This window comes from Saccopteryx bilineata, chromosome 10, assembly GCF_036850765.1.
Source record: "Saccopteryx bilineata isolate mSacBil1 chromosome 10, mSacBil1_pri_phased_curated, whole genome shotgun sequence".
Taxonomy (NCBI): domain Eukaryota; kingdom Metazoa; phylum Chordata; class Mammalia; order Chiroptera; family Emballonuridae; genus Saccopteryx; species Saccopteryx bilineata.
This window is the reverse complement of record NC_089499.1, coordinates 8,082,018-8,109,096: the sequence shown is the minus strand read 5'-3', so window position 1 is coordinate 8,109,096 and position 27,079 is coordinate 8,082,018. Positions and strand designations below refer to the sequence as shown.

At 39.0% G+C, this 27,079-nt stretch overlaps 1 protein-coding gene across 1 annotated transcript in view; it reads right to left on the bottom strand.

Moving 5' to 3' along the window:
• The window catches only part of SETD2 (SET domain containing 2, histone lysine methyltransferase), an 89,943-nt gene that overhangs the window by 26,246 nt on the left and 36,618 nt on the right, over window positions 1-27,079 (bottom strand). The window contains exons 11-13 of the mRNA XM_066245828.1: window positions 25,532-26,194; window positions 4,708-4,756; window positions 1,108-1,288 (exon numbers count right to left, since the gene is read on the bottom strand). Coding sequence (XP_066101925.1) covers window positions 1,108-1,288; window positions 4,708-4,756; window positions 25,532-26,194 — 893 coding nt within the window. The remainder of the gene's footprint in view (window positions 1-1,107; window positions 1,289-4,707; window positions 4,757-25,531; window positions 26,195-27,079) is intronic.

Sequence of the window (27,079 nt, the reverse complement as noted above, 5' to 3'; positions counted from 1 at the left end):
GGAGAGGAGGGGAGATAGAGAGACAGACTCTCACATGCAGCCTGACTGGGATCCACCCAGCAACCCCTGTCTGGGGTCAGCACTCAAACTAACTGAGCCACTGGCTGCGAGAGGAGAAGAGAGGGGGAAGAAGGAGAGGGAGAGGAAGAAAAGTGGACAGTCACTTCTCATGTGTGCCCTGACCAGGGATTGAACCTGGGACGTCCACACACCAGGCCAACGCTCTATTCACTGAACCAATTAGCCAGGGCCTGAATTTAACATTTAAAAAGAACATTTCTGGAATAAATGTTTTCTAGTTCTTAGTGGATGATTATGTGGTTTCTTCCCCTACTTGTGTAACAAAGACAGCTTCTGACACAGAGATCAATCAACATTTTGACTGGTATGGCATAGTAGTCACTAGAAAACGAAGTTTTGACTTTGGAAGAATCACCATTATCTTTGACAAGTGATCTCCCACCAGCCTTCCCACCCACCCATGCCCCTTTACAGAACAAATCTTTGGCTCCTCAAATAGCATTTAAAAGTTCGAGTACCAAAACTCTATTATTAGTCTTCACAGCTAATATCAAAAGAGACTGTCTCAATATTTATTGGTAAAATTTTCTTTTTTAATAAGTGAGAGGCAGGGAGGCTGAGAGACAGACTCCTGCATGCACCCAATCCAGGATACACCCAGCATGACCACCAAGGGGCGATGCTCTGCCCATCTGGGGCCACTGCTCCATTGCTTGGCAACCAAGCTATTTCAGTGCCTGAGGCAGGGCCATGGAGCCATCCTCAGCACCTGGGGCCAATTTGCTCCAACCAGCCACAGCTGCAGGAGAGGAAGAGAGAAAGAAAGGGAGAGAAAAGGAGGGAGGGGTGGAGAAGCAGAGGGTCGCTTCTCTTGTGTTCCCTGACTGGATATTGAACCCAGGACTTCCCCACACCAGGCCGACACTCTATCACCAAGCCAACAGGCCAGAGTTATTGCTCAAATTTTATACTCACTCATCAAGAGAATATACTTACTGAGAAAGCACTTGGTGTCCAAAATCAGAAGTGTGTGACTCAAGTACCTTCTGACTTGCTCAGAAAAGAGAATTCACACAAGCCACTTACCTGTCATCTGGCCTTTTTGTTCCTCGCTCATATGCAGAAGGTGGTGAGAGGGATCCCCGTCGTTTCCTTTTCTCTTTACTTTGAGTTTGCTTGTCTGGGTCTCTCTCTCTGGACCTGTTAGGAGTCTTTGGGGCAGCTGTTTGATCTCTGAAGCCAACAGCATCCCTTCCTCGTTCAGTTACTAAAGGAAAGGATTTTCTTTTAAATTTACTTGGTAGACTTTTCTCCATCATGATAGTGCATCAACTACAATAAAATGTCTATCCAAAAAATGTATTTATAGACTCCTCCCCTCATATCCCAATCCTGAATCTGAATGAGACACGGGTCTTTTGTGTGAGTGCACTCTACTTCTTAAAAGCCTCTTCCGTGAATGCCCTTTTCTACCTTTCCCCACCAAAGTGTCAGTCAAGGCCTTCAACATCTTTAATAAGTTTTGTGGAACACAGCATGCAAGATATGCCCATTACCGTTACCAAGGCAGTCTGCTTGTCAGTTCAAAATGTAAAAGGCTTCTACTGTCCTGTAACTCTGCATATTTATAATTTGTAGAAGAGAAGCCTGGCATGCTAAGCATAAAAACCACAATAGGAAATGTCTCTTTAATTAAAAAAAGGATTAGATAACTTTATTTTTTAAGCAAGACAGAGAGAGAGAGACAGACAGGAAGACAGATGAGAAACATCAACTCTTAGTTGTGGCACTTTAGTTGATCATTGATTGCTTCTCATATGTGCCTTGACCAGGGGTCTCCCAGCCGAGCTAGTGACCCCTTACTCAAGCCAGTGACCTTGGGCTCAAGCCAGTGACCATGGGGTCATGTCTATGATCACACACTCACGCCAGCAATTTCATGCTCAAGTTGGTAAACCTGTGCTCAATCAAGCTGAAGACCTCGGAGTTTCAAACCTGGGTCCTCAGTGTTCCAGGTTGATGCTCTATCCACTGTACCACCACCTGGTCAGGCCAGACAACTTTTTATGAACTATAACTGCAAAAGGAAAATATTTCAAACACAGGTGATAATAGGTGGTAACTCAGGAAGTTATCAAAGCCAGAGTTACATCTTCAAAAACAAGAATGTTGCCTGACCAGGCGGTGGTGCAGTGGATAGAGCGTCAGACTGGGATGCGAAGGACCCAGGTTCGAGACCCTGAGGTCGCCAGCTTGAGCGTGGGCTCATCTGGTTTAAGCAAAAGCTCACCAGCTTGGACCCAAGGTTGCTGGCTCGAGCAAGGGGTTACTCCATCTGCTGAAGGCCCGCGGTCAAGGCACATATGAGAAAGCAATCAATGAACAACTAAGGTGCCCCAACGAAAAACTGATGATTGATGCTTCTCATCTCCCTCTGTTCCTGTCTGTCTGTCCCTATGTATCCCTCTCTCTGACTCTCTGTCTCTGTAAAAACAACAACAAAAAAAACCCCCAAAAAACAAGAATGTCAGCTTCCTATAGAAAGATGTTACTATCACACACAGTCTCTTTACCTAAATGGTTCTTCAACCAATTCCATTCTCACTACTTCCAAAAGAGGCCCTAAGTATTACTGTTCACTGATAATGACTCCTAATTTCTCATCTCCCTGAGAAGTCTAAATCCTACCACTGAACACTTCAATATAAACTGACTGGTATTATATGCTGTTGCTTTGTGTATGTTAGTACTACTAACATTCATTAGTACTACTAATGAATCAGACTGCTCTCTTCTTGAAGGCAAAATTTCTTTTCTTTTTTTAGCGTGCTTGCGAGAGAGAGGGACAGACAGGGAGAGAGATGAGAAGCATCACTTCTTTGTTGCAGCACCTTAGTTGTTGATTACTTTCTCATATGTGCCTTGACTAGGGGGTTTCAGCTGAGCCAGTGACCCCTTGGGCTCAAGCCAGCAACCATGGGGTCATGTCTATGATCCCATGCTCAAGCTGGCAACCCCACGCTCAAGCTAGATGAGCCCGCACTCAAACCAGTAACTTTGGGGTTTCCAAATTGGGTCCTCTACGTCCCAGGCCAATGCTCTCTATCCACTGGTGAGGCCAGGACAGAATTTCTAATAAAATCTCTCTCACAGTACAAAGCAGATTCTCAATAAACCTTAAATAATAAAACAATAAAAGAACTGGTTGTTCTTTTTCTCACCTCCGAAAAACGTGCTATCAGTTGTTCTTTCCCTAGCAGTAGGTTTGCACATGGCATTCTTGCAGTTTTCCTTTTAGTTGGCCAGAAACTCCACTTATTGGCAAAACAGTTACTAATCTGCAGCCATGTGTATGCATTTTTTGGTGAAAAGGTAACAGATCTCATCGATATCATATACTGGTAGAAAATGTACAAATAGAACAACTGTTCCAGTTCACAGCTATCAGCATGACATCCCTTCTCTGAAGTACTATTATTTAGTTTCATCTGTATCTATTCCTAACTACCGTATTCCCACCTTTGAACCCAGGATCCTTGGCTTGGTGTTCATTTCCTTAAAATGTAGCTATTTCTTTACTGCACTCCTAAATGAAAAAGGAATCACACCAAGAGTTCATATTCTGACTGTGTCTTATAGTATGTGAGTCAGAAAAGTCATTCCATTTATTCAAGTTGATTTTCTTATATTATAAAATGAGAGTAAAGCTAGATTACATATTTCCCCAAGTATATTACAATTCTTATGAATTTTTAAAGTTCTAAAAAGCTTTTTAACTGCTTGACATTGAGAGGTAACAAAGCCAGGCTTGGGTTATAAGAATTTCCTTTTTTTTTTTTTTTTTAACTGATTTTTAGAGAGAGAAAGGGAAAGAGCAGAGGAGAGACAGGAACACCTGTTCCTGTATGTGCCCTGAACAGGGATCGAACTGGCAACCTCTGCACTTCAGGATGATGCTCTATCAACCGAGCTATCCGGCCAGAGCAGCACTTCCGTAACTGAAAAACCTGAGCCCACACTCCAGCCAAATGAGCCCGCGCTCAAGCCTGGGTCCTCTGCATCCCAATCTAATGCTCTATCCATGGCACCACCCACTAGTCAGGCTGATTCTTAACTTTTTGAGGAGTCACAGACTGAGAATCTAATAAAAATTCTCAATTTTCCCAATAAAGAATGAATATACACAACGAATTTTGTATAGAAACATCTGCAAGACAAGACACAGATCTCTAAGTGCAGGTTGAAGAATGTCTGCTTTGGGATGAGCACTGGTCAGGAGGAGCCACAGTACATGCCTCACAGTGGGCCTATGAAGAGCCCAGCTCTGTTCGCATGGTGGCCCCAGCAGGCCCACACGCATCCTGTTCCTACAACCAGAATCTATAAAGAGAACTTTAAAAAAAAAAAGAATGTCTGCTCTACAGGAACAAATGAATAGAAGAGCTACTAAAGGCCATGACTTCAAGGAAATCAAGGGTAGCATAAAGAGACATATCCTTTGGCTAAATTTCACCTTAAAAAAGCATAAAAATACAAGTTTCCAAACCTTTACACCAAATATTTCATTTACCTAATTACATATTGTCTGGTTTCAAACAGAAGATAGCTCAAGTCTTATCAGCTACCTCTGCATGTTTCCAAAAGAATATTTGTAAAGCTACATACACAGTATCTCTGAATACCTACCTGTATTCTCCTTTTCAGTTTGACTTTTCTTTGGAATTCGATACACCTCCTGCAAAAAATAAACCAAAAGAAGCCTTATTAGTGTGGAGTGGAAGTGGTGATTGCTTTGAAGCTGAGTGATTTCACATGGCAACAAAGAAATGGGAAGGAACGGGTCGATATTTACTTATTTTCCAAAATTTGACTTATATTTGGCTTTTTTTTTAACAGAGACAGAGAGTGAGTCAGAGAGAGGGATAGATAGGGACCTGGGTCCAAGCTGGTGAGCTTTGCTCAAACCAGATGAGCCTGCACTCAAGCTGGCAAGCTCGGGGTCTCGAACCTGGGTTCTCTGCATCGCAGTCCAACGCTCTATCCACTGTGCCACTGCCTGGTCAGGCTATATTTGACTTTAAATAAGAATATTTCCCAGTTCTGCCTGACCTGCAGTGATGCAGTGGATAAAGTGTCAACCTAGAACGCTGAGGTCATCGGTTCAAAACCCCGGGCTTGCTCGGTCAAGACACGTATGAGAAGCAACTACTACAATGAGTTGATGCTTCCTGCTCCTCTCCCCGACCCCAAACTTAAGGAAAAGTAATACAGCCATTCATCAGCACCTACCCACACTATAGGAAAAAAATAAGTATCCTGGCAAACCTAGGCACTCTGAAAGATAACATGTTTATTCATGAAGGGTGATTAGAACAGACATATCAAGGAATGTCTCTGTCAACTAAGAATTACACAATTTTAACCTAACTACTTAGTTTCTTTTTCATAAGGTCTTGGCATTATAAGTATTCATTACAAACATTTATAGTAATTTATTACACAGACCTCAAGTTAGGTCCCATTCTGTGGTGGCTATTAAGTACCAGGGAAAATGCTTCCCAAAGATACATTCTTAATTCCAAAAGTCTAGAGCAACTGCTAAGTAGAAAATGTATTCTGATATTCACAAAATGGATGAGTAGTGGCCAAGAGCAATTGACTATCAGTGAACACCTAGCATCAGGAAGAACAAGTTCTATCAATATACACCTAAACACAGTGTTACTAACTTGACCCTCCTCTACATATAGTCAAAATTGCATATAAAATTTAAACTGGAAAATCAGATTATCTACTTTGAATCCCTAAAAATACAACTAAATTTTTCCAAATCCCACATACTGAAAACTAAGAAGGAAGCAGTCATGCCAAGATTATTGTAATATTTCTTAAGATCATTCTGTCTTGTGAACCGGTAGCAACAGTGTTAGCCTACAGGATATGGAAGTCTGTTTGGAATACCTGTAGGCTACTAAATACCCTGCAGAAAATATTTACCTGAGTTGGCTTCATTTACATTAACCCTTTATGTAAAATCACTTTAATTTGTTAAAAATTCTACTCAAGAGACGGCATATTATGAGAGAACACTGAGTCAGGGGACCTGAGTTCTGGGACTAACCCCGCCCTCAGGCCTATAAGAATCTGGTTCCCCAGTCCAATTAAAATTCTTTATACATTACCCTATTTTATTTCTTTGATGTCTAAGGGCTATTCCCAACTAACAAACACACTCATATATACTCAAGCAATAATTCTTCAGGGGCCAAGATTATCTTACGCTTTGCTATATCTCTAGATAGCACCAAGACCAGTGCTGGGCACAAAACACTTGCTCAATTCTGTACTTGTTGAATGGACCAACAAGTGAAATTCTACTTCTAATTTGTAGAAATCAACCACACTTTGCTAAATAAACTCAAACTATTACATATCTCATACTTTTTATTACTAAATTTATACTATCATTCTCTTTCACCCCTGGTAAGAACACTATTTACAGGCCTCACATATAATCACAAACAATACATATTTCCAGGGTTGGATGAATAAGTGTGCCTCTGCAACATTTTTAATTTTTTTTTTGTTTCTATGCTGTTTTTTTAAATTATTTTTATTTATTTATTCATTTTTTTTAGAGGAGAGAGAGAGAGACAGAGAGAGAGAAGGGGGGAGGAGCAGGAAGCTTCAACTCCCATATGTGCCTCGACCAGGCAAACCCAGGGTTTTGAACCAGCAACCTCAGCATTCCCAGGTCAACGCTTTATCCACTGCGCCACCACAGGTCAGGCCTAACATTTTAAACTCTTCAATTCTTAGTACAATCTACTCCTGGCCAATCACTCCTCTTTAGTCAAAAGCTTGAAAATCAGTCTTCAGGTATGGTTTGAGAAACACTGAGTCATCGATAGGCTCATGTGAGACCAACGCACCCAACATTCCTTTTATAAAAGTATTTAAGTGTAGATGGAAATGCTATTTGTGGAAATACAGTTTGCTCATTTTTATAACAACTATTTGAGCAACAACTATGTGGTAACAGCAGATATTAAGGGTTTCTTATGTTTTGGACACTGGAGATGCATAGTACCTGTCAAGTGTCCAGAGCCTTATAATAATAATCATGGCTGACACTTCTTATTGTGTGTCATATTCCTTCACTTCATTCTCATATACTTTACCGCTAAGAGGGTATTTTTGCTATATCTATAGTATATACAAAACAGGCTCAGAGAAATTAACTATCACAAGGTTATAGTGATAAAGTGAGTTACATATTAGGCCTAGAATCCAAGCCTAGATCTGCATTTGTCCAAAGCACAATATCTTTTTTTTTTAAAGTGAGAAGCGGGAAGGCAGAGAGAGAGACTCCCACATGCACCCTAACTGGGATCCACCCAGCAAACCCCCTTCTGGGAGATGCTCTGCCCATTTGGGTCCATTGCTCCATTACTTGGCAACCAAGCTACTATTTTAGCACCTGAGGCGAGGCCATGGAGCTATCCTCAGCAACTGAGGCTAACTTGCTCCAACCGAGCCATGGCTGCATTAAAAGAATAGAGAGAAGGGGAAGGGGAGGGGTGGAGAAGGAGATGGTCACTCTCCTGTGTTCCCTGACCGGGAATTGAACCCAGGACGTCCATATGCTGGGCTGATGCTCTACCACTAAGCCAACTGGCCAGGGCCAAAGGCACAAACTCTTAACCACTATTACTATTATTACTTCATAAGCACTCAGGAAAAAGAGAAAGTATACATACACTATCTTATAATAGGTATATATGAAATGGTAAGTGAAATATAACAGAGGGATACTAAAACTGGTTTGGGTCTTAGGGGAGAGGACTGGGAAAAGCATCCTGAAGGAAACAGACATTTGACTTGTCTTGAAGGATGACTAAGAGTTGTACATAGAGGTTGAAAATACAAACATGGAAAATTGAACACGTGTTTATTCCAAGTCTATACTTGAAATCCTAAAAAATGAGAGTGAGAGAATAAAAACAGTATAAACTCATCTATAATAACTTTTCTTTCTAAGCATATTAGTTATGCAGTACTAAAATCTGTTGCATATTTAAATATTTTATTATATTCCACTCATTGTTTTTCATGTTATTTTTTGATGATTCACGCATTCACACAAAAATAATATATCCATGAAATACGATGCTCTTAAAAAAAAAAGACATCAAGAATAGTAATAAACTCTTGGTAAGTAAAACTATAATAGAAAGAAGGGGTTAGGCCCTGGCCGGTTGGCTCAGCGGTAGAGCATCGGCCTGGCGTGCAGAAGTCCCGGGTTCGATTCCCGGCCAGGGCACAGAGGAGATGTGCCCATCTGCTTCTCCACCCCTCCCCCTCTCCTTCCTCTCTGTCTCTCTCTTCCCCTCCCGCAGCCAAGGCTCCACTGGAGCAAAAGATGGCCCGGGTGCTGGGGATGGCTCCTTGGCCTCTGCCCCAGGCGCTAGAGTGGCTCTGATCATGACAGAGCGACGCCCCGGATGGGCAGAGCATCGCCCCCTGGTGGGTATGCTGGGTGGATCCCAGTCAGGCGCATGCGGGAGTCTGTCTGACTGTCTCTCCCCGTTTTTAGCTTCAGAAAAATACAATAAATAAATAAATTAATTAATTAGAGAATATGTGCTAGAAGTATATATGTAGTGACAGGTATGCAAAGCAAGGAGAGTGAAATTGTCAAAAAAATAATACAAGAACATTTGTTAGAACTGAAAGACATGAGCCACCAGATGGAGAGGTCTCAAGTACCTACCACAATAAAGAAACTGAAATGGCATCAGACTTCAACAGCAATACTGTAAGCTAGATAATTATGAAATGATATCTTGAACATTTTAAAAGAAAATTTAGCCTGACCTGTGGTGGCAAAGTGGAAAAAGTGTCAACCTAGAATGCTGAGGTCGTCAGTTTGAGACCCCAGGCTTGCCCTGTCAAAGCACATACAAGAAGCAACTACTACAAGTTGATGCTTCCTGCTCCCCTCTTCCCTAAAATCAGTAAATAAAATCTTTAAAAGAAGAAGAAAATTTATTACCGAATGGTATCATAGGATCCAAACAAGCAGGAATAGAATAAAGACATTTTCAGATTCACAAGGTCTCGTAATTTTATCTACCAGAAGAGAATGCTGAAGAGAATTCTAAAGAGAATACTATGGGGGTTCTAAGATTCAAAGATTCTAAATTCTAAATTCTGTCTCAAACATCTCATAAATTGTCAGTGTGCATTGTAACATATTAGATACTTAAAAAAGACCTTACAATTCCTGAGAGAGTGATGGAAAAGCTTTGGAAAGTTAATGTAAATAAATTATCCAGCATTTAGAGTAAAATGCAAGCATGTATTAATACATAAAGGTATATAAACTCAACAACTACACATTCAATATAGCTTTTTACATTTGGAGACAGGTGAAAATAGGAAAATTATTTTGGGGATCGCTAAGACAGAAATCACCCTGAGCATAAGTGAATTCTACCAAGATCAATAGGTCTATAATCTTCATACAACATCAGAGTGGTTAACTATTTCATGGACTATCAGAAAATTTCTCATGGACTGGCAGTTGAAAAACAGTGACATAGCTAACGTATTGAATCTCTAACCTTTATGCAAATAACCAGGAAGTAGTGGTTATTTAAAGTAACACCTGCAGCTCTGGTCAGATAGCTCTGTTGGTTAGAGCATCATCCCACAGTGCAGAGGTTGCCAGTTAAATCCCTGGTCAGGGAACATACAGGAACAGATTGATGTTCCTGTCTCTCTCTTGCTGTCTCCCTTCATCTATTAAAAATCAATTAAATAAATATTAAAAAATTAAAATATAATAAAGTAATACTTGCAAAAAAATCTTAAGATGTCATTCAAAACTATTACAATTGTGAAAAAAGTTGTCTTCCAACAATATTGGCCCTAACTGAAAAGTCTAGTTATCTGGAAAAACATTTTTGAGCTATAATTAGCAAATTATTATTTTTTATATTAGGAAAGGAACAGATGTTCTGAATATGAAAAAAATAATAAAGCTGTTAATAGAAACGTGCATCTGAAGATGAAGAACTAGCCTGTAAGAGAAAAGATTATGAGCTTGATTCTGAAGGGCAAGTGGAAGAGAGAGACAACAGAAAGCTGAAAATATAGACATAAAATTCAGGAAACAGGCAAAGACAAGAGATCCACATTAGGAAAATCTCTAAAAGCAATAATTTACATTGTGTACTGTAGGAGATTACCAAGAGAGAAAGTACATAGAGAAAAACAGGCTAATTTGAAAAAAAAAATTAAAAGGTGAAAAGTCTTTACACTTGATTCATACAGTATATTTTCTATTTCTTTCTTTTTTTTTTAATTTTATTTTATTTATTCATTTTAGAAAGGAGAGAGAGAGAGAGAGAAGAGAGAGAGAAGGGGGGAGGGGCTGGAACCATCAACTCCCATATGTGCCTTGACCAGGCAAGCCCAGGGTTTCGAACCGGCAACCTCAGCATTCCAGGTCGACGCTTTATCCACTGCGCCACCACAGGTCAGGCTATTTTCTATTTCTTAATAAACACTTGTCAGCATTCCCACTTCTGGGAAGATAGCCAAAGGAAATGAAAACAGGATATCAAAGAGATACTTGTATTCTCAACTTCTTTCCAACATTTATTCACAATAGCCAACACATGGGACCAACCTAAGTGTTCATCAATAGATGAATGGACAAAGAAGATGTGATATATATATATAATGAAATATTATTTAATCATAAGAAAGGACATCTTGCTATTTTTGACAACATGGATGAACCTTGAGAATATATGCTAAGTGAAATAAATTAGACAAAGACAAATACTGTATGATATCTACATATTATATGCAAGCTATATAAGCCAAACTTACAGAAATAGAGTAATAGGCAAGGTGATAGTCAAAGAATACAAACTTCAAGTTATGCCCTGGCCGGTTGGCTCAGCGGTAGAGCGTCGGCCTAGCGTGCGGAGGACCCAGGTTCGATTCCCGGCCAGGGCACATAGGAGAAGCGCCCATTTGCTTCTCCACCCCTCCACCACGCCTTCCTCTCTGTCTCTCTCTTCCCCTCCCACAGCCGAGGCTCCATTGGAGCAAAGATGGCCCGGGCGCTGGGGATGGCTCTGTGGCCTCTGCCTCAGGCGCTAGAGTGGCTCTGGTCGCAATATGGCGACGCCCAGGATGGGCAGAGCATCGCCCCCTGGTGGGCAGAGCGTCGCCCCCTGGTGGGCGTGCCGGGTGGATCCCAGTCGGGCGCATGCGGGAGTCTGTCTGACTGTCTTTCCCTGTTTCCAGCTTCAGAAAAATGCAAAAATGCAAAAAACAAAACAAAACAAACTTCAAGTTATAAGATGAGTAAGCTTTTGGAATCTAATACAGTAGAGTGAATACAGTCAATACTGTATTATATAATTAAAAGCAGCCAAGAGTGTAGATCTTAAATGTTCTCGCCACAAAAAAGAAATGGTTATTATATGACATGACACAGGTGTTAACAATATGGTGGAAATCAGTTTGTAATATATATAAATGTATCAAATCAGCACACTGAACACCTTAAACTTATGCAATGTTATATGTCAATTACATCAAAATAAAGCTAGGAAAAAATGTAGATACTAATACAAACAAAAACAAGTTTTAGTTCAAGAAATGTTATACAGCTATGATTTGGATGTTTTTTTCTTTATTGTATATGGATCATCATTCCTTAAAGCAGTTAGATTATGTTTAAAATTACAGTAAATAGATTCTCAGTAAATAGAATCTTCTATGAAAACAAAAATGTTTACTTTTAATTAGTTTTCTTATAATACCCATCTCTGGTTAAAAAACAGAAAACACTTGGACAAGTTACCTCTAGGTCTTTAAGGAGGCCTATAATGGAATGCTCTCTTCCAACAGTCTCAAAGAGTAGTCATTAGAAGTTTGTTGGCATAGCATTGCAGCTAGCTTTTAATATGTCCCAAAGGAATTGCTGGAAATAGTTTGTAAAAACAGAATCAAAACAATATTATGATGGCGCAGTGGATAGAGCATTAGACTGGGATGCGGTGGACCAAGGTTTGAAACCCTGAGGTCGCCAGCTTGAGCACGAGCTCATCTGGTTTGAGCAAAAAGCTCACCAGCTTGGACCCAAGGTCGTTGGCTCGAGCAAGGGGTTACTAGGTCTGCTGAGGGCCCGCGGTCAAGGCACATATGAGAAGCAATCAATGAACAACTAAGGTGCCACAATGAAGAACTGATGCTTCTCATCTCTCTCCCTTCCTGTCAGTCTGTTCCTATCTGTCCTTCTCACAAAAAAAAAAAGAAAAAAGAAAAAAAAAAGTAAGGAATGAGGCTCTGGTCAGTTGGCTCAGTGGTAGATTGTCAGCCCAGTGTGTGGATATCCCGGGTTCAATTCCTGTTCAGGGCACACAGGAGAAGCGACCATCTGCTTCTCTACCCTTCCCCCTTCTCCTTCTCCCTCTCTCTCTCTCTCTCTCTCTCTCTCTCTCTCTCTCTCTCTCTCTCTCTCCCCTCCCCTCCCTTCCCCTCCCCTCCCCTCCCACAGCCATGGCTTGATTGGCTAGAATAAGTTGGCCTCAGGTGCTGAGGATGGCTCCATGGTCTCCACCTCAGGTGCTAAAAAATGCCTCTGGCTGCAAGGGTGCAACGGCCCTAGATGGCGCATGTGAGAGTCTGTGTCTCTTCCTCCTCTACTCTCACTAAAAAAAAAAAAAAATGAGTAAGGAATGTAAATTTGTAATTTCCACATTGGGCAGCTGCCTGGGCACCCACCTTAGAACCCTGATTACAAGTGCCATTTTAATAACTGGTTCACCAAACTCAGCAAAAAATTAGGTATCAGTTCTGCCGAACCTGTGCAAAGCAGCTGAATCCCACCACTGATCTGTATAATGATCATTTCAATTGGTACATAAGTTATTTGAAAAAACACAACATATCTTAATGATAAAAACACTCGTCAACCTAGTAAGGGCATCTATGAAAAACCCACAATTAACATAATTAATGATGAAAGACTGAAAGATTTCTCCCTAGACTCAGAACAAGACAGCTGTCTGCTCTCACTCTCTCTATTCAACACGTATTGGAAGTTCTAGCCAGGGCAATAAGGCAAGAAAGAGATATGAAGGGCATCCAAATTGGAAAGAAAAAGTAAAACTCTCTTCACTAATGAAATGATCATGTGTGCAAAAGATCCTAAAGAACCAACAAAAAATACCTATTAAATAAATGACCTCACCAAAATTGCAGGATTTAAGATCAACATACTAAAATAATTTCTATAAACCAGACTGAACAAGCCAAAAATGAAATCAAGAAAATAATTATATTACATTAGCATCAAAAATTAAATATTTGGGAATAAATTTTTTTTTTTTTCCCGAGAGAGAGACGGGAAGGGAGAGAGAATGAAAGTATCAACTCGTAGTTGCATCACTTAGTTGTGCATTGATTGCTTCTTGAATGTGCCTCAAGTCGAGCCAGTGTTACCTTGCTTAAGCCAACAATCTTTGCACTCAAGCTGGTGACCTTTGGGATTGTGTGGACGATAACCTGCTCAAACCAGGGACCCAGCTCTTAAGCTTGAAGAGTCCATGTTCAAGCGAATCCAGTGTTCCACAGGTTGATGCTTTATCTACTTTGCCACCAACGGTCAGGCAGGAATAAACATTTTAACCAAGGAAGGGCAAGGCTAGTACAATGAAAATTACAAAATGTTGGTTGCAAGAAATTGAAGAAGACTTAAATAAATGCAAAAATTTACAGTTATGGATTGGAAAACTTAAGGTTAGAATAGTAATACTATTCCAACATGACCCACAGATTCAGTGTAATCTCTATCAAGATTCTGACATTTTTGCAGAAATGGAAAAGATGAAAAGAGTTATGGGGTAGATAAGGATAATGACAACACAACAAAGTGAATGTGTTTAACACCACTGAACTGTATATTTTAAAATGGTTAAGATGGTAAATCTTATGTATATTTTACCACAACAAAAAGAGGTGCAAGACAAAAACAAGATAGAAGATACCACCTTCACACTTACCAGGATGGCTATTATTTAAAAAAATAAATAAATAATAAGTGTTGGTAAGGAGGTAGAGAAACTGGAAACTTCAAACATTGGTGGTGGGAATGTAAACTGGTACAGCTACCATGGAAAAGAGTCTGGTAGTTCCTCAAAAAGTTAAAACAGAGTTATTACCATGACCCCAAAATTCCACACCTATAGCCAAGAGAAATGAAAACAGGTTTTCAAACAAAACTAGTACATGAGTATTCATAGTAACATTATTGCTAAAAGCCAAAAAAGTAGAAACACAAATGTCCATCAACTGATAAGTGGATAACAAAACGGTATACTCATACAACAGAGTATTGGGTAGTTATAGAATGGAATTAAGTATTAATACATGCTACCACATGGATACACCCTGAAAACACTATGCTGAGAAAAATAAAGCCAGACACAAAAAGCCACATATTGTATGATTCCATTTATCCTCATTATTCAGATTGTATATCAGCAAATTCACCAACTCAACTAAAATTTATTTACAATCCCAAAATCAATATGTGAGACAAACTTCATTAACTCTTCCCCAAAAAGATGAGCCAACTGTTGATGTTTTTTGTAGTTTTTCCAAAAATGACTGACATGATCCAACACAAGAAACTGGTTATACTGGCTGGCTCTAGGAAACAGGACATGGGGCAGGGGTAGAAACAAAATATTTCACTGTATGCCTTTTCAATTTTCTCATTAAAATAAAAAGGAAAAAAGAAAACATGCCTCTAAAGAAGCTCTAGACACAGTATCAAAAGACTTCTGTGCGTTGTGACCAATTTCACGGTAAAGACCACCCCCTGGAGGCTGTGAGGTTGCAGTCAAAGGCCTAAGGAATTGGGGCACTCCCAAGGCAACTTCTAATGCTGTTTTTCAGCAACTATCATACCTTTCTTTTTTAAATCTTTTTGTTGTTGTCTTTTCTTTTTTTCCAGCAAGTGTTATACCTTAAACGTCCTCCTAGTTCAGTGCCATACAGTTTAAACTTGTCCTCCCCAACTTCCTTCTCTAGGCTTAACTCACCTTGACTCTAATTCAAAGACTCTACCTTAGCAATGCTGTTTTATTCAATATACATCTAAAATGTGGTAGGCTTACACTAACTGAAGCACAAGGTGAACGAACAGCTGACACAAATCCCCGCTATCAAGGTCTCTCAAGCCCAGTAGTAAATATGTGTGCAGAGTAATAAAAGTGCTTTTATGCTGATAAGTAATCACTGAAGAATATCAAGGTCATGATCTCATCAAGGTCACAATGATTAAATGTTGCTCCAATTTCAGATTTATTTTCTAGGCAAACTAATTTCAAACCTAAGAATTTAACTTCAAATTTAACTACCTCCTCTATAATCTTTCTAATCATAACTTAATCACCAAGCCCTCCCAGTAACTTCACTGAAGTCACATATTCATTGACAACCCAACAGCACATGCACAGTTAAGATTAGGAGCCCTCTTGCTGTCCAAATCATCTTTTTGAGCCACAGTTCATTTCTTTCCCAACTCATATTTATGCACATCTCTGTTTGAGAAGCTGTTCGTATTTATGGACCTCTTCTTGTCTCAAAAAAGTTTTGCATGCTTTCATGGGATTCTGAAAATCTCCCAAAGTTCAATCATGGATCACACTAAGGAAAAAGAGGTACTTGAACAAAACATTAAAATGACAGTTTTGTGATTTCAAAATGAATCTGGATTGTAGTTTTTAAATCAAAAGCAGATTAAGATAAATCTGAAAAGTATTTACCATAACTTCATGAATTATCTAGCAAGGATATAGAATCACTATTTGCTGGATCAGAAAAAGGATTGGAAAGAATATAGGATTTAAGTCACAAGACTTGCCCTGGCCGGGTAACTCAGTTGGTTAGAGTGTCATCCTACTACACCAAGGTTGTGGGTTCAATTCCTGTTGGGCACATACAAGAATCAACCAATGAATGCATACATAACTGAAACAACAAATCGATGTTTCTCTTTCTCTCTCTCTCTTCCCCCTCTCTAAAATACATACATACATACATAAAAAGCTAAGTTGCAAACTCAGAGCATGTTTGTTTCCATTTACAGCTGATAAAACATGACCACCGTGCTCAAGTGACCAAGACAGAAGCAATGTCTGACTTCACACAATGTACAATTATGAAATATTATCTGCTATGACTAGTAAATATGTTATAAGAGCATATAGAAAGGGCAGAATACTATGTGTTGGTAAATAGGAATGGTTTTCGTAGGAAAGTAGAAAAACCATCTAAACAAAAGAAAAGTGTTTTCAGAAATGAGTAAATGCGTGTGCTTACAAGTGTGTATGAACATTAGTAGCACAGGCCCACTGGTGGGCCAGAACGACTTGAAGTGAGACTATGTGAAACACATGAGAAACAGACTATACCACAACACATAAACCGTGTTAAGAAAAATAAACTTAACATTGGTACTCAAAGATACATGCACCCCCATGTTCATCATACCATTATTCACAGTGGCCAAGCCATGAAAACAACCAGTGTCCCTCAACAGAGGATTAGCTAAAGAAGATATGGTACATATACATAATGGAATACTACTCGACCATAAGAAATGATGACAGTGCATTTACAACAACATGAATGGACCTTGAGAACATTATACTAAGTGAAATAAGTAAATCAGAAAAAGCTAAGAACTGTATGATTTCACACATAGGCGGGATCTAAAAATGAGACTCATGGACACAGATAAAAGTGAAGTGGTTACCAATGGGAAGGGAGTAAGAGGGAAAAATATACAGTGATGGAAAATGATTTGACTTTGGGTGATGGGCAAGCAACACAATCAACAGTTCAAACGCTACAGAGATGTTTACCTGAAACCTATATACTCTTATTGATCAATGTCACTCCATTAAATTTAATTTTCTAAATATAAAAAATGAACTTAACCTTAATAGTATAATGAGAAACCATTTAAAAGTTTTAAATAGTACACCAACAGGAATACATTTTATTTTCCAAAAGATCACTCTGGCTACTACATGTAGCAGAGTGTTAGAGACCCAGTCATTCACTATTATTAAGAGTTAACATTATCATAACCATATAACTATGAAGACACCACAATAAAAGTAACTATTATTACAAAGATTAAGAAATGGTCCTTGCCTTTGAAGAGCTCATGGTCTAGTGAGGAGAAACAAGAACCTAAGCAAGTAATTTTAGTAATCTGGTAAGATTACTACCACTGTATAAAAATACAGAAAAGGATAGAGCACTACAAAGGATGAACTGCAACTGTAACTCTGAATAAAGGAAGATAAACAAAGAAAAGAAAGGATATTCTAAGCAAAGAGAAAAACATATAAAGGAAATGGAAAGGTAAATACATATATAACCCCTTGTGACCCCTTATCAAGCCAGTGACCTTGGAATCATGGTGATGATCCTGCACTCAAGCTGGCGACCTTGGGGTTTCAAACTGGGGACCTCAGCATCCCAGGTCAACACTCTATCCACTGTGCACCACTGGTCAGACCACGCTGTACTAGCCTGTGGTGGTGCAGTGACTAGAGCTCTGACCTGGAATGCTGAGATCACCAGTTCGAAACCCTGGGCTTGCCCTGTCAAGGCACACACAACAAGCAACCAGTGAATAGCTAGAGTGAAGCAACTACTCCTTGTTCTCCAACCCTCCTCCTTCTGTAAAATCAATGTCTTTTAAAAAAAAAAATCTTAAAAAAAAGATGACTAGCATAATAGAGGATATTATAAAGGGAGAAAGAGTGGGAGCAAGAAGTACAACTAGGAGGCTGTTAAAATAGTCTAAGCAAAAAATGGCAAGAGCTTGAATTAAAAATGGCAAAAAGAGAGGATATGACTTATTTCACATGTAGGACAAAAGAAATCTTAGGTGCCCCAAGAAATACCACTTTTTAAGCAGAATAGGAAAAATCAGTGAGAGCCATAGAAGGAAACTCAAGCCTGACTAGTGGTGGTGCAGTGGATAGAGCATCGACCTGGGACACTGAGGTCTCTCGTTCAAAACCCTGAGGTTGCCAGCTTGAGCGTGAGGTTGCTGGCTTGAGCACAGAATTAGCGACATGATCCCAAGGTTGTAGGCTTGAGCCCAAAAATCACTGGCTTGAGACTCCCCCCATCATCCCTTCTTCAAGGCACATATGAGAAGCAATCAATGAACAATTAAAGCAAACAACTATGAGTTGATGCTTTTCATCTCTCTCCTTCTCTTTCTCTTAAAAAAACCCAAAAAACCTAAAATACAAAACTCAAATAGTTCAAATTAAAAGAGAAATGACAGAAATTAAGTACTTCATGTGTACACACATTCATTCACACACATACAGAAATATACATATATATATATTTTACAGTTTGCTGATAGCTTCTACAAGTAATGCCCCAGTAGCAGTGACATTATCTACCTTGATATTTTTTTAAAATTTTTTTTTATTTTATTTTTAGTTATTCATTTTAGAAAGGAGAGAGAGAGGGAGAGAGGAGAGACAGAGAGAGAGAAGGGGGGAGGAGCAGGAAGCATCAACTCCCATATGTGCCTTGACCAGGCAAGCCCAGGGTTTCGAACCGGCAACCTCAGCATTTCCAGGTGGATGCTTTATCCACTGCACCACCACAGGTCAGGCTCTACCTTGATATTTTTAACATTATTTCTCATCACAAGGAACCAGAGCTTCTTAGAGATTGGCTGATTCCTGGGCTAGGTAAGGGAAAATACAAGATGAGCCTGAAACAGCATGTTATGCTAGGTTAAAAAAAACACACACACACACAAAAAGAAGAGACATGTCAAAATCACATAGAAGAGATCTTACAGGATCTCTCAATGCCCAAATAAGGGACAATTTAAGCACTGAATAAATAATAAAACTAATGAATCGTAATTCAATGAATAAAAACAGAACCTATGAGTCTAAACTGATATAAATTAATGAATAAAGAACTAAATGGGGACCTGGCCGGTTTGCTCAGTGGATAGAGGATCAGCCCTGGGTGCCAAGGATAATTCGGTTGGTCCTAGAGCATCAGCCTCATGTGCTAAAAATAGTTCAATTGAGGATTGACCCAAGACGGGGTTGCTGGATGGATCCTGGTCAGGTCGCATGCAGGAGTCTGTCTCACTATCTCCCCTCGTTTCACTTTAAAAAAAAAAGAACTAAATGAGAGAGCAGGGAAAGCTCTTGCTTATAATAGAATGCCAACCAAAAAACACAGCAGTAAAAGGAATGATGGATTAGAAAATCACCACCTGGCAACCATCATACATAGTTATGTGATTCTATGCCATACACAGTTAGGCAAATTCACTGGATGCTGAAACTAATGGATAAATCTGATTATTTTTCTCTTTTTATATATATATAAAGTGAGAGCCGGGGAGGCAGAGACAGACTCCTGCTTGCGCCCCCACTGGGTCCACCCGGCACGCCACTACTGGCAATGGTATGCCCATCTGGGGCCACAGCTACATTGCTCAGCAACTGAGCTATTTTCTTTTAGCACCTGAGGCTGAGGCTATGGAGCCATCCTCAACGCCCGAGGCCAACATTTTGCTTGAACCATTTGAGCCATGCTGTCGGAGGGGGAGAGAGAGACAGGGATGGAGAAGGGGAGGGGAGAAGCAGACGGTTGCTTTTCCTGTGTGCCCTGACCCTGAATCGAACCCAGGACTTCCACATGCCGGGTCAATGCTCTACCGCTGAGCAAACTGGCCAGGGCCAAATCTGATCTTTTAAAAAAGAGTATTTACTTATTTACAATCATGCTCCTATGCGATACATTTTACTTAAATCTTTTTGTTTGTTTGTTTTTTACAGAGGCAGAGATAGACAGGGACAGACAGACAGGAATGGAGAGAGATGAGAAGCATCAATCATCAGTTTCTCGTTGCGCGTTGCGACTTCTTAGTTGTCATTGATTGCTTTCTCACATGTGCCTTGACCGTGGGCCTACAGCAGACCAAGTAACCCCCTGCTGGAGCCAGCGACCTTGGGTCCAAGCTGGTGAGCTCTTTGCTCAAGCCAGATGAGCCCGCGCTCAAGCTGGCGACCTCGGGGTCTCGAACCTGGGTCCTTCCGCATCCCAGTCCGTCGCTCTATCCACTGCCCCACCACCTGGTCAGGCGCGATACATTTTACTTAGATAGGGAAAAACAGTAACTTTACATTGGAGAAACCAGGCGGACACCACCATAACCAAGTGATCAATGTCGATGATGCCAATAGTGGAACAAATCAACATCACATGAAGAACACTACTGTAATAATCTGGACTAAAACTGTATAACCTGAACCCAAACAAAAGAAAACCTGACAAGCCAAAATTGAGAAATATTCTAAGAAGTTCAAAGGTATTAAAAATGTGAGGTTTATAAAAGACAAAGACTGAGGAATTATTCCAGATTAAAAGATATTAAAGTAATATAATTCAATGTAAGTTTTGATACCAGGTTAGATTCTGGAACAGAAAAAATGATTTTTATTTTTTTTTGCTATAAAGATTATATGCAAAACTGGCAAAATCTGAATGAGGTCTGTTGATTAAATAATAGTATTATATCACTGTACTTACTGTAATCTGTTGATTTTGATTTGTCTCCTGAAGTCATGTACAAGAATGCTGTCATTTTAATGAAATACACACTGAAATATCTAGGGGCAGTAAGCATCTTATTTATAACTTACTCTTTAAAAGTTAAAAAATTTTAAGAGAAGAATGATATGGCAAATTTGGTAAAATATTAAATTGGGCAATCTGAGTGAAAGGCTTAAACTTTTTTAAGCTGCTTTTTCTACATTTGTCACTAAAATGTGTATTACATGCAGAATACATAATAGTATGCTTACAGCTTTCCTAATGATATAGGTCTAAAATTACATCAGAATAAACATTTAAGAAGAAAAATTTGTATCTTTTTCATTATGGTTCCATATAAAACTAGATTATACCAATTTATCTATATTCAAAAATTGTCATTTCCAACTAAGTTGATCATGGTCCTGAGGAGAGAAAAATATTCCTTAAAGGTCTCTTCTAGCCCAGTAATTCCATAATGTATATATTCTCCCACTTCTCAGATAGTCTTATATCCAAATAAAGTAACTTTCCCTAAATAGAGTTAAGACATTTTTTTTAAGTTATTTGATGGGCTATAAAAACATGATCATTATGTCTTTAGGGAAATAAAATGATGACCTCACCCAAAGAATAAATTGTCAAAATGACTTCATTCAATATCGAATGTTTAGAGCAGCCAAATTCTGTAATTCCTTGTTTAGGTCAGGTGTTGGCAAATTTATTCTGTAAAGGACAACACAGTAAATATTTTAGGCTTTGTTTGTCATACAGTCTCTGAAGCAACTCCTCGACACTACCACTGCAGTATAAAAGCAGCCATAGATAATATGTAAATAGACAAATCTGGCTGTGTTAAAAAAAAAAAAAAGATGTTTATTTACAAAAACAGGCAGTGGAGCACATTTGGCCAATCCATGATTTAGACAAAAGTATTTATCCAATAATCAAAAAGAGACTACTAATAAGTTTAAGGCCACATTTGTCTTTTATCAATGACAAAAATAATTTCAATGTACCAGTACCTAATATAGTGTTCCTGGGGAGCAATTCTAAATTTTAAAGAAATGGATAAATAGTATTGATCTTTTTATGGATACAGAAAAATCTCTACTTAAGGATTTTGAAATTTATTACAGAAATCCAGGGCACATAATTTCATTTTGAAATGCTGCATTGCAGATTTCAGATACAGTACTGGTTATAGATAGAAATTTTAAGCAGTGACTCAAAACATTTCAGTTGAATAACTCTATTTTATTTCTGTAGAGAGCTTAATGCTTAACTTTCTAGAAAAATAATGTGTTTGTTGAATTAAAAATAATGTCTGGAAATAAAGACAAAAGATAAAAATAAGAATGGTCATTAAGAAGAGTCCAACTTATCACATGCACAGAATGTTGTTCCTAAATCATCTATTTATCTATTTGGGCCTAACTGTAACTACCCAGCATTCATTATAAGAAGATGCACATCCTGTAACCTAAGTGTTTACAAGACAGGCTCTGGAATCATTAGCCATCTAGGTTGTTTAATTGCAACTGAAACTGTCAAATTCATGGGAACCTTACCTCTTTATCTCATGATCCAAATGAATGAAGATTTTCCAGTCAAGGTTATAATTAAGCAACATTTATAAACTGCTGTCTTGCCCTGTGAAGTCTAGGGTATATTTTCAGCATGAGGAGTGATGTACAACAATTCTTTTTGCAAAGGAAATATATGCACATGTCCCTGCTGAAAATGTACCCCAGTAAATTTGTTCGTGAAAGTGAAGACATGTTCATGTGTAGCAATGTGCTAGGTGATGTTTCTTGTTGAAGTCTACTTTAGAATCAAAGTATGTAAGCCTTGGGGAACCAAGGCAAGGCAGTGATCCTGTGTATAGAGGGATAGAAAAAGTAGCTCACTTAATCCTTTCTCGCCAGGAGTCGGGATTTTCCCGGAACGACATCCATTGTCGGCAATGGACGCACCAAAATAACGCCGGCGCCAGTGAGTTAACCACCTCTGTCCTCTTTTCACCTATTTTATTTTTCATGCATCATCCAACTTCCCAACCATCTTCCTGTTTCTTCACAGAATGCACTCTAGGTTCTTGTTTTTCTTCAGCACGAAGTTGAAAATGGAGTTGAGAAAAGGAGACACATGGTCAGCTGGTGATGTTAACAAGCTCCTTGCTGCCCTGAGAAGCTAGATGGAAATGGTTCAAGTTACAAGAGGGATCATCATCAGATCTGGGAGGACAAAGAGTAATTCATGAATCTTCATTCCCTTCCCTCCCGCCCTCTTTCATTTATTGATGATCCCTATAGTCTGCCTTCACAACAAAATCAAGATTAAGGAATCTGAAGCAATCTCTTTCAGTTCTTTGCTCCCTCCAGTGTGCAGAAAGGCCAAGTGGAACACATGTCCAGCAATGTTAAAAGTGGCCCCAGAAGGTCAGGGAAACTTCTTAGATCAATGATTTTTAGTACATCTTGGAATTACACCAGCAACTAACACAGTACTTGGCAACAGTTGCTTAATAAAAATTGGTTGAATAAGAAATTTTCTTTTCTGCCAGTGTCTACTTGAACACATAGGTGGAAGTCAGACAGAAGTAGTTAACTCTTTCAATGCCGGGATAAGCATAAATATACTGTACAGTAATCACATCAAGTCAATGTGTTTCTCTAAAGTGTTCAAATTACGGGTTCCTGATTTCAGAGTTCTTATTGGATGCTAGCTAAAGTGTTTTTAAGGACAAGAATAATCACAGTTTTGAAATTAGAACCATTGTAAATGTCACTAGAACAATAGATGAATTAAGAACCCCAGAACCAATGTGTAACAAAACATCGCAGTTTAGTCAAGCAAAAACATTTTTCAGTAATGCAATTCTAGATGGGTATTGACTCCAGAGCAAACTAAAAGTTTGAAGAAAGAGGATTTTCTTTAATGGTTTCCTTAATGCTAAGAACCGGGATAAACCCAAAGTATAAAGAGTAAGAAGGATGTATTTTAAGTATGATAAAATTTTAAACCTTAAATCAAGAGGACCATCATGCTACACAGTACTGTACAACTGCTTTGATCTTTCAGATAGGAGTGGGTAAGATAACAAGCAGGGGAAGAAATAATTTTGTAGGACTCAAAAATGTATGTCTAGAACGTGAGTTTGAATTACCAGTAATATCTAATTGGGTTAAGGAAATCCCAGAGAATAGTTCATACCATTACAATTACAATAAGAAACTACCATACAGAAAAACAAAAATATTTACTTTCTCCAGATTTTAAGAAGAGACAGGGTTTTAAGGAATTATGACAATTAAGTCTTTTTCTTTTTTCAATTATACCAACCAAAGACTTCTCAGACAAAGGTGAACTAGACAAAGGTCTAGAACTCCCTCCATCTCTATAAAACTGTGTCTATAAGGCCTTTCCTATGTATGCCTGTGTCCTTATCTACATTTCCACCTTTCTTAGGAGCCAGCCATAATGCAAGCTCTACAGGTCTCCAAACCCGAGAGAGACTTCTTTCAGGGAAGAATAAAGTAGACCTTAAATAAAGGTCCACCCAAGTGACTATTCCAGCATCTCTTTCAATTAATTACAATTCCAGTTCCTGTAGTTCACATGTTATGTCATAACCAGATTCACTACAAATTCTTCCTTTTAGATTTATAAAACGTCAGATTTCCTAAGGTTTAGCAAGGCAGAGTCTGGCTGAACTGTACGTGATAAAAGAGTAGCATGAGTAAGAGCTCAAATGGGTAAATGAGCTGAAACCACACCGTACTTAAAGAAGGGTCTCAACAAAGCAAACTGCGAATGCCAAAAATAAGTCCAGTACACAATCAACTACTCATTTTGCTCAGTGTAAGGCCAGTTCCATATGGGTCAAATCACAGTCTTAATTGGGAACAGGGAGGATTCAGGTATCCATCTTGCTGCAAATAAATCTGTACTGCTGGTTTATCTGGTTGCTTCACCTCTGGCAGAAGAAAGGAGGAACAGAAAAATAGAAGCTAGAAATTTAACCTGTTCTCACAGGATCCCCAAGACCTGGATCCCAGATCTAGACCACTTACAATAGAAATGTACCATATTTCTCCTAGATTCATCCTGTTACTTCTGTGTTTATCCAAGAGCAAAACTGGATTTTCTGCAAAAGTAAACCCTGCACATCTTGCTACATTCTTTAACAGGAGATTATGTACGTGTTAGGTGTAAGGGTTCCACATCTCTCTATTTTTCCTCTAGATAGCATCTTTTATCCAAAGAAACAGGCATTTAAAGGCAGGTCTATTTCAGATACAGTACTGGAATTGAATACCAACTAGCTCTATATAAAATTGTTTTACTAGAATAGAAATTTGTTAAGTCATTTTTAATGAAAAGTTGCTAAATTACCTTGGTTTTCAAATTAATATTTTTACTCTAAATTAATTTTGAGTTAATCCAAAAACTAATTTCCATTTAGTTTTAAAATTCATTTTTTTCTTAAATAGAATCTTAGAATTTTCAAATGAAGAATCATACATTTGTTACTCAAAGGATTTTTTGCTTTTGTTTTCACTATAAAGTGAACTTGAATGACTAAAGTCCCCGTTGTGATAAACTTTTCTAATGAGAAAATGGGAACATTTATGTATTAGTTTGGCTGGTATATCTTTTGCCCAAGTTTAAAAGACATTTGTAATTAGCTATTATTCAATTTTTCAAAAATACATGTATAGCTAGAAAAGTAGGTAATTCAACTTAAAGTTTGTGCAACTCTAAACCTGAGTACTTCAGATTAAAATGAACAAAAATGTTTTCTTACCTTTAAGTCTTTCCAACTGTCCAGGAGCTTGGTGGCCAAATCACTTATATCTACTGTTTTGTCTAGCTGCTCCTGGCTCCTCTCACTCTCCACATCAGACACACCCTCCTCTTCATCTTGGGACGGCGTTTCCTCAGCAATGTGTTCTTCCAGTTTTGTGCCATTGCTCTCTTTAGGCTCTATGTCAATGTCAGCCTCTGGTTCAGATGTGGGTAGCTTACTGCCCTCCACAGCCATTTCACAATCAACCTTAGATTCAGGCAGCTGTTGTGTGAGTAGCTGTTGTGACTGTAACTCTTCCTCTTCTTCTACAGGTATGTGTTCTAACTGGTCAAGGTCCTCTTTGCCATCTTTGCCTTCTAGCTCACTGGTAGCATCAGAGATTGCACTGTCCATGCTATTTTCGCTTATAATTTTAAGTCTGCGAAACATGAGCTTCTTGGGGGTGTCTGTGTCTGCTTCAGTACTCAGCTTCGTGGAAGGATCAGGTGTGTTGAGTGGTGTGTGAGCCCGTGACGTATTCTCACTAGAATACCCATCTCCTTCACTCAATTGAGGAACAGCAGTCTTGGTCTGAGACCAGCGTTGAATAATTGGAAGTACTTTGCTTTCCTCCAACATATTTTTAGTAGGAATAGGTAAGTGTTCCAAGGTCTTTATAATCTGATTAAACACAATAAAAAAATCATATCACTTTGTACAGTTGATTTTTCAAACCTCTGGATGGGGGTCAGATCATTTCTGCAGGAGCAGTGGGGTTAATTTTTATTGTCTTATTAAATTAAGACCTAAATCTCTATAACCACAAAAAATGTAAATGCATTATTTTCCTACAGAAGGGAAAAAAAACTTTTAGTAGAATTCACTAGCAAGAATAAAATGTACAGCAGATAACTGCTTACAACATCAAATAGGACTGATTAATATTAATGTTACTCACCAGTAGTTCTCAAACATGGGTAGATTTTAAAAAATATATATACTACTTGCCCTGGCCGGTTGGCTCAGCGGTAGAGCGTCGGCCTGGTGTGCGGGGGACCCGGGTTCGATTCCCAGCCAGGGCACATAGGAGAAGCGCCCATTTGCTTCTCCACCCCTGCCCCCTCCTTCCTCTCTGTCTCTCTCTTCCCCTCCCGCAGCCAAAAGCTCCATTGGAGCAAAGATGGCCAGGGTGCTGGGGGATGGCTCCTTGGCCTCTGCCCCAGATGCTAGAGTGGCTCTGGTCGCGGCAGAGCATCGCCCCCTGGTGGGCAGAGTGTCGCCCCTGGTGGGCATGCCGGGCGCATGCGGGAGTCTGTCTGGCTGTCTATCCCCATTTCCAGCTTCAGAAAAATTACACACACAAAAAAAAATAAATAAATAAAAAAATAAAATAAAAAATAAAAAAATAAAATAAAAAAATATATATATACTACTAGACATCACCTTGGGTATCTTTTGCTAAAATGTTTTCCAACTGACTGTGATATAGTCATGGGAACTATGAAACAACATATGTTTAAATCATACATCACATGCACAGATAAAACTATAGGTATCTACTTACTT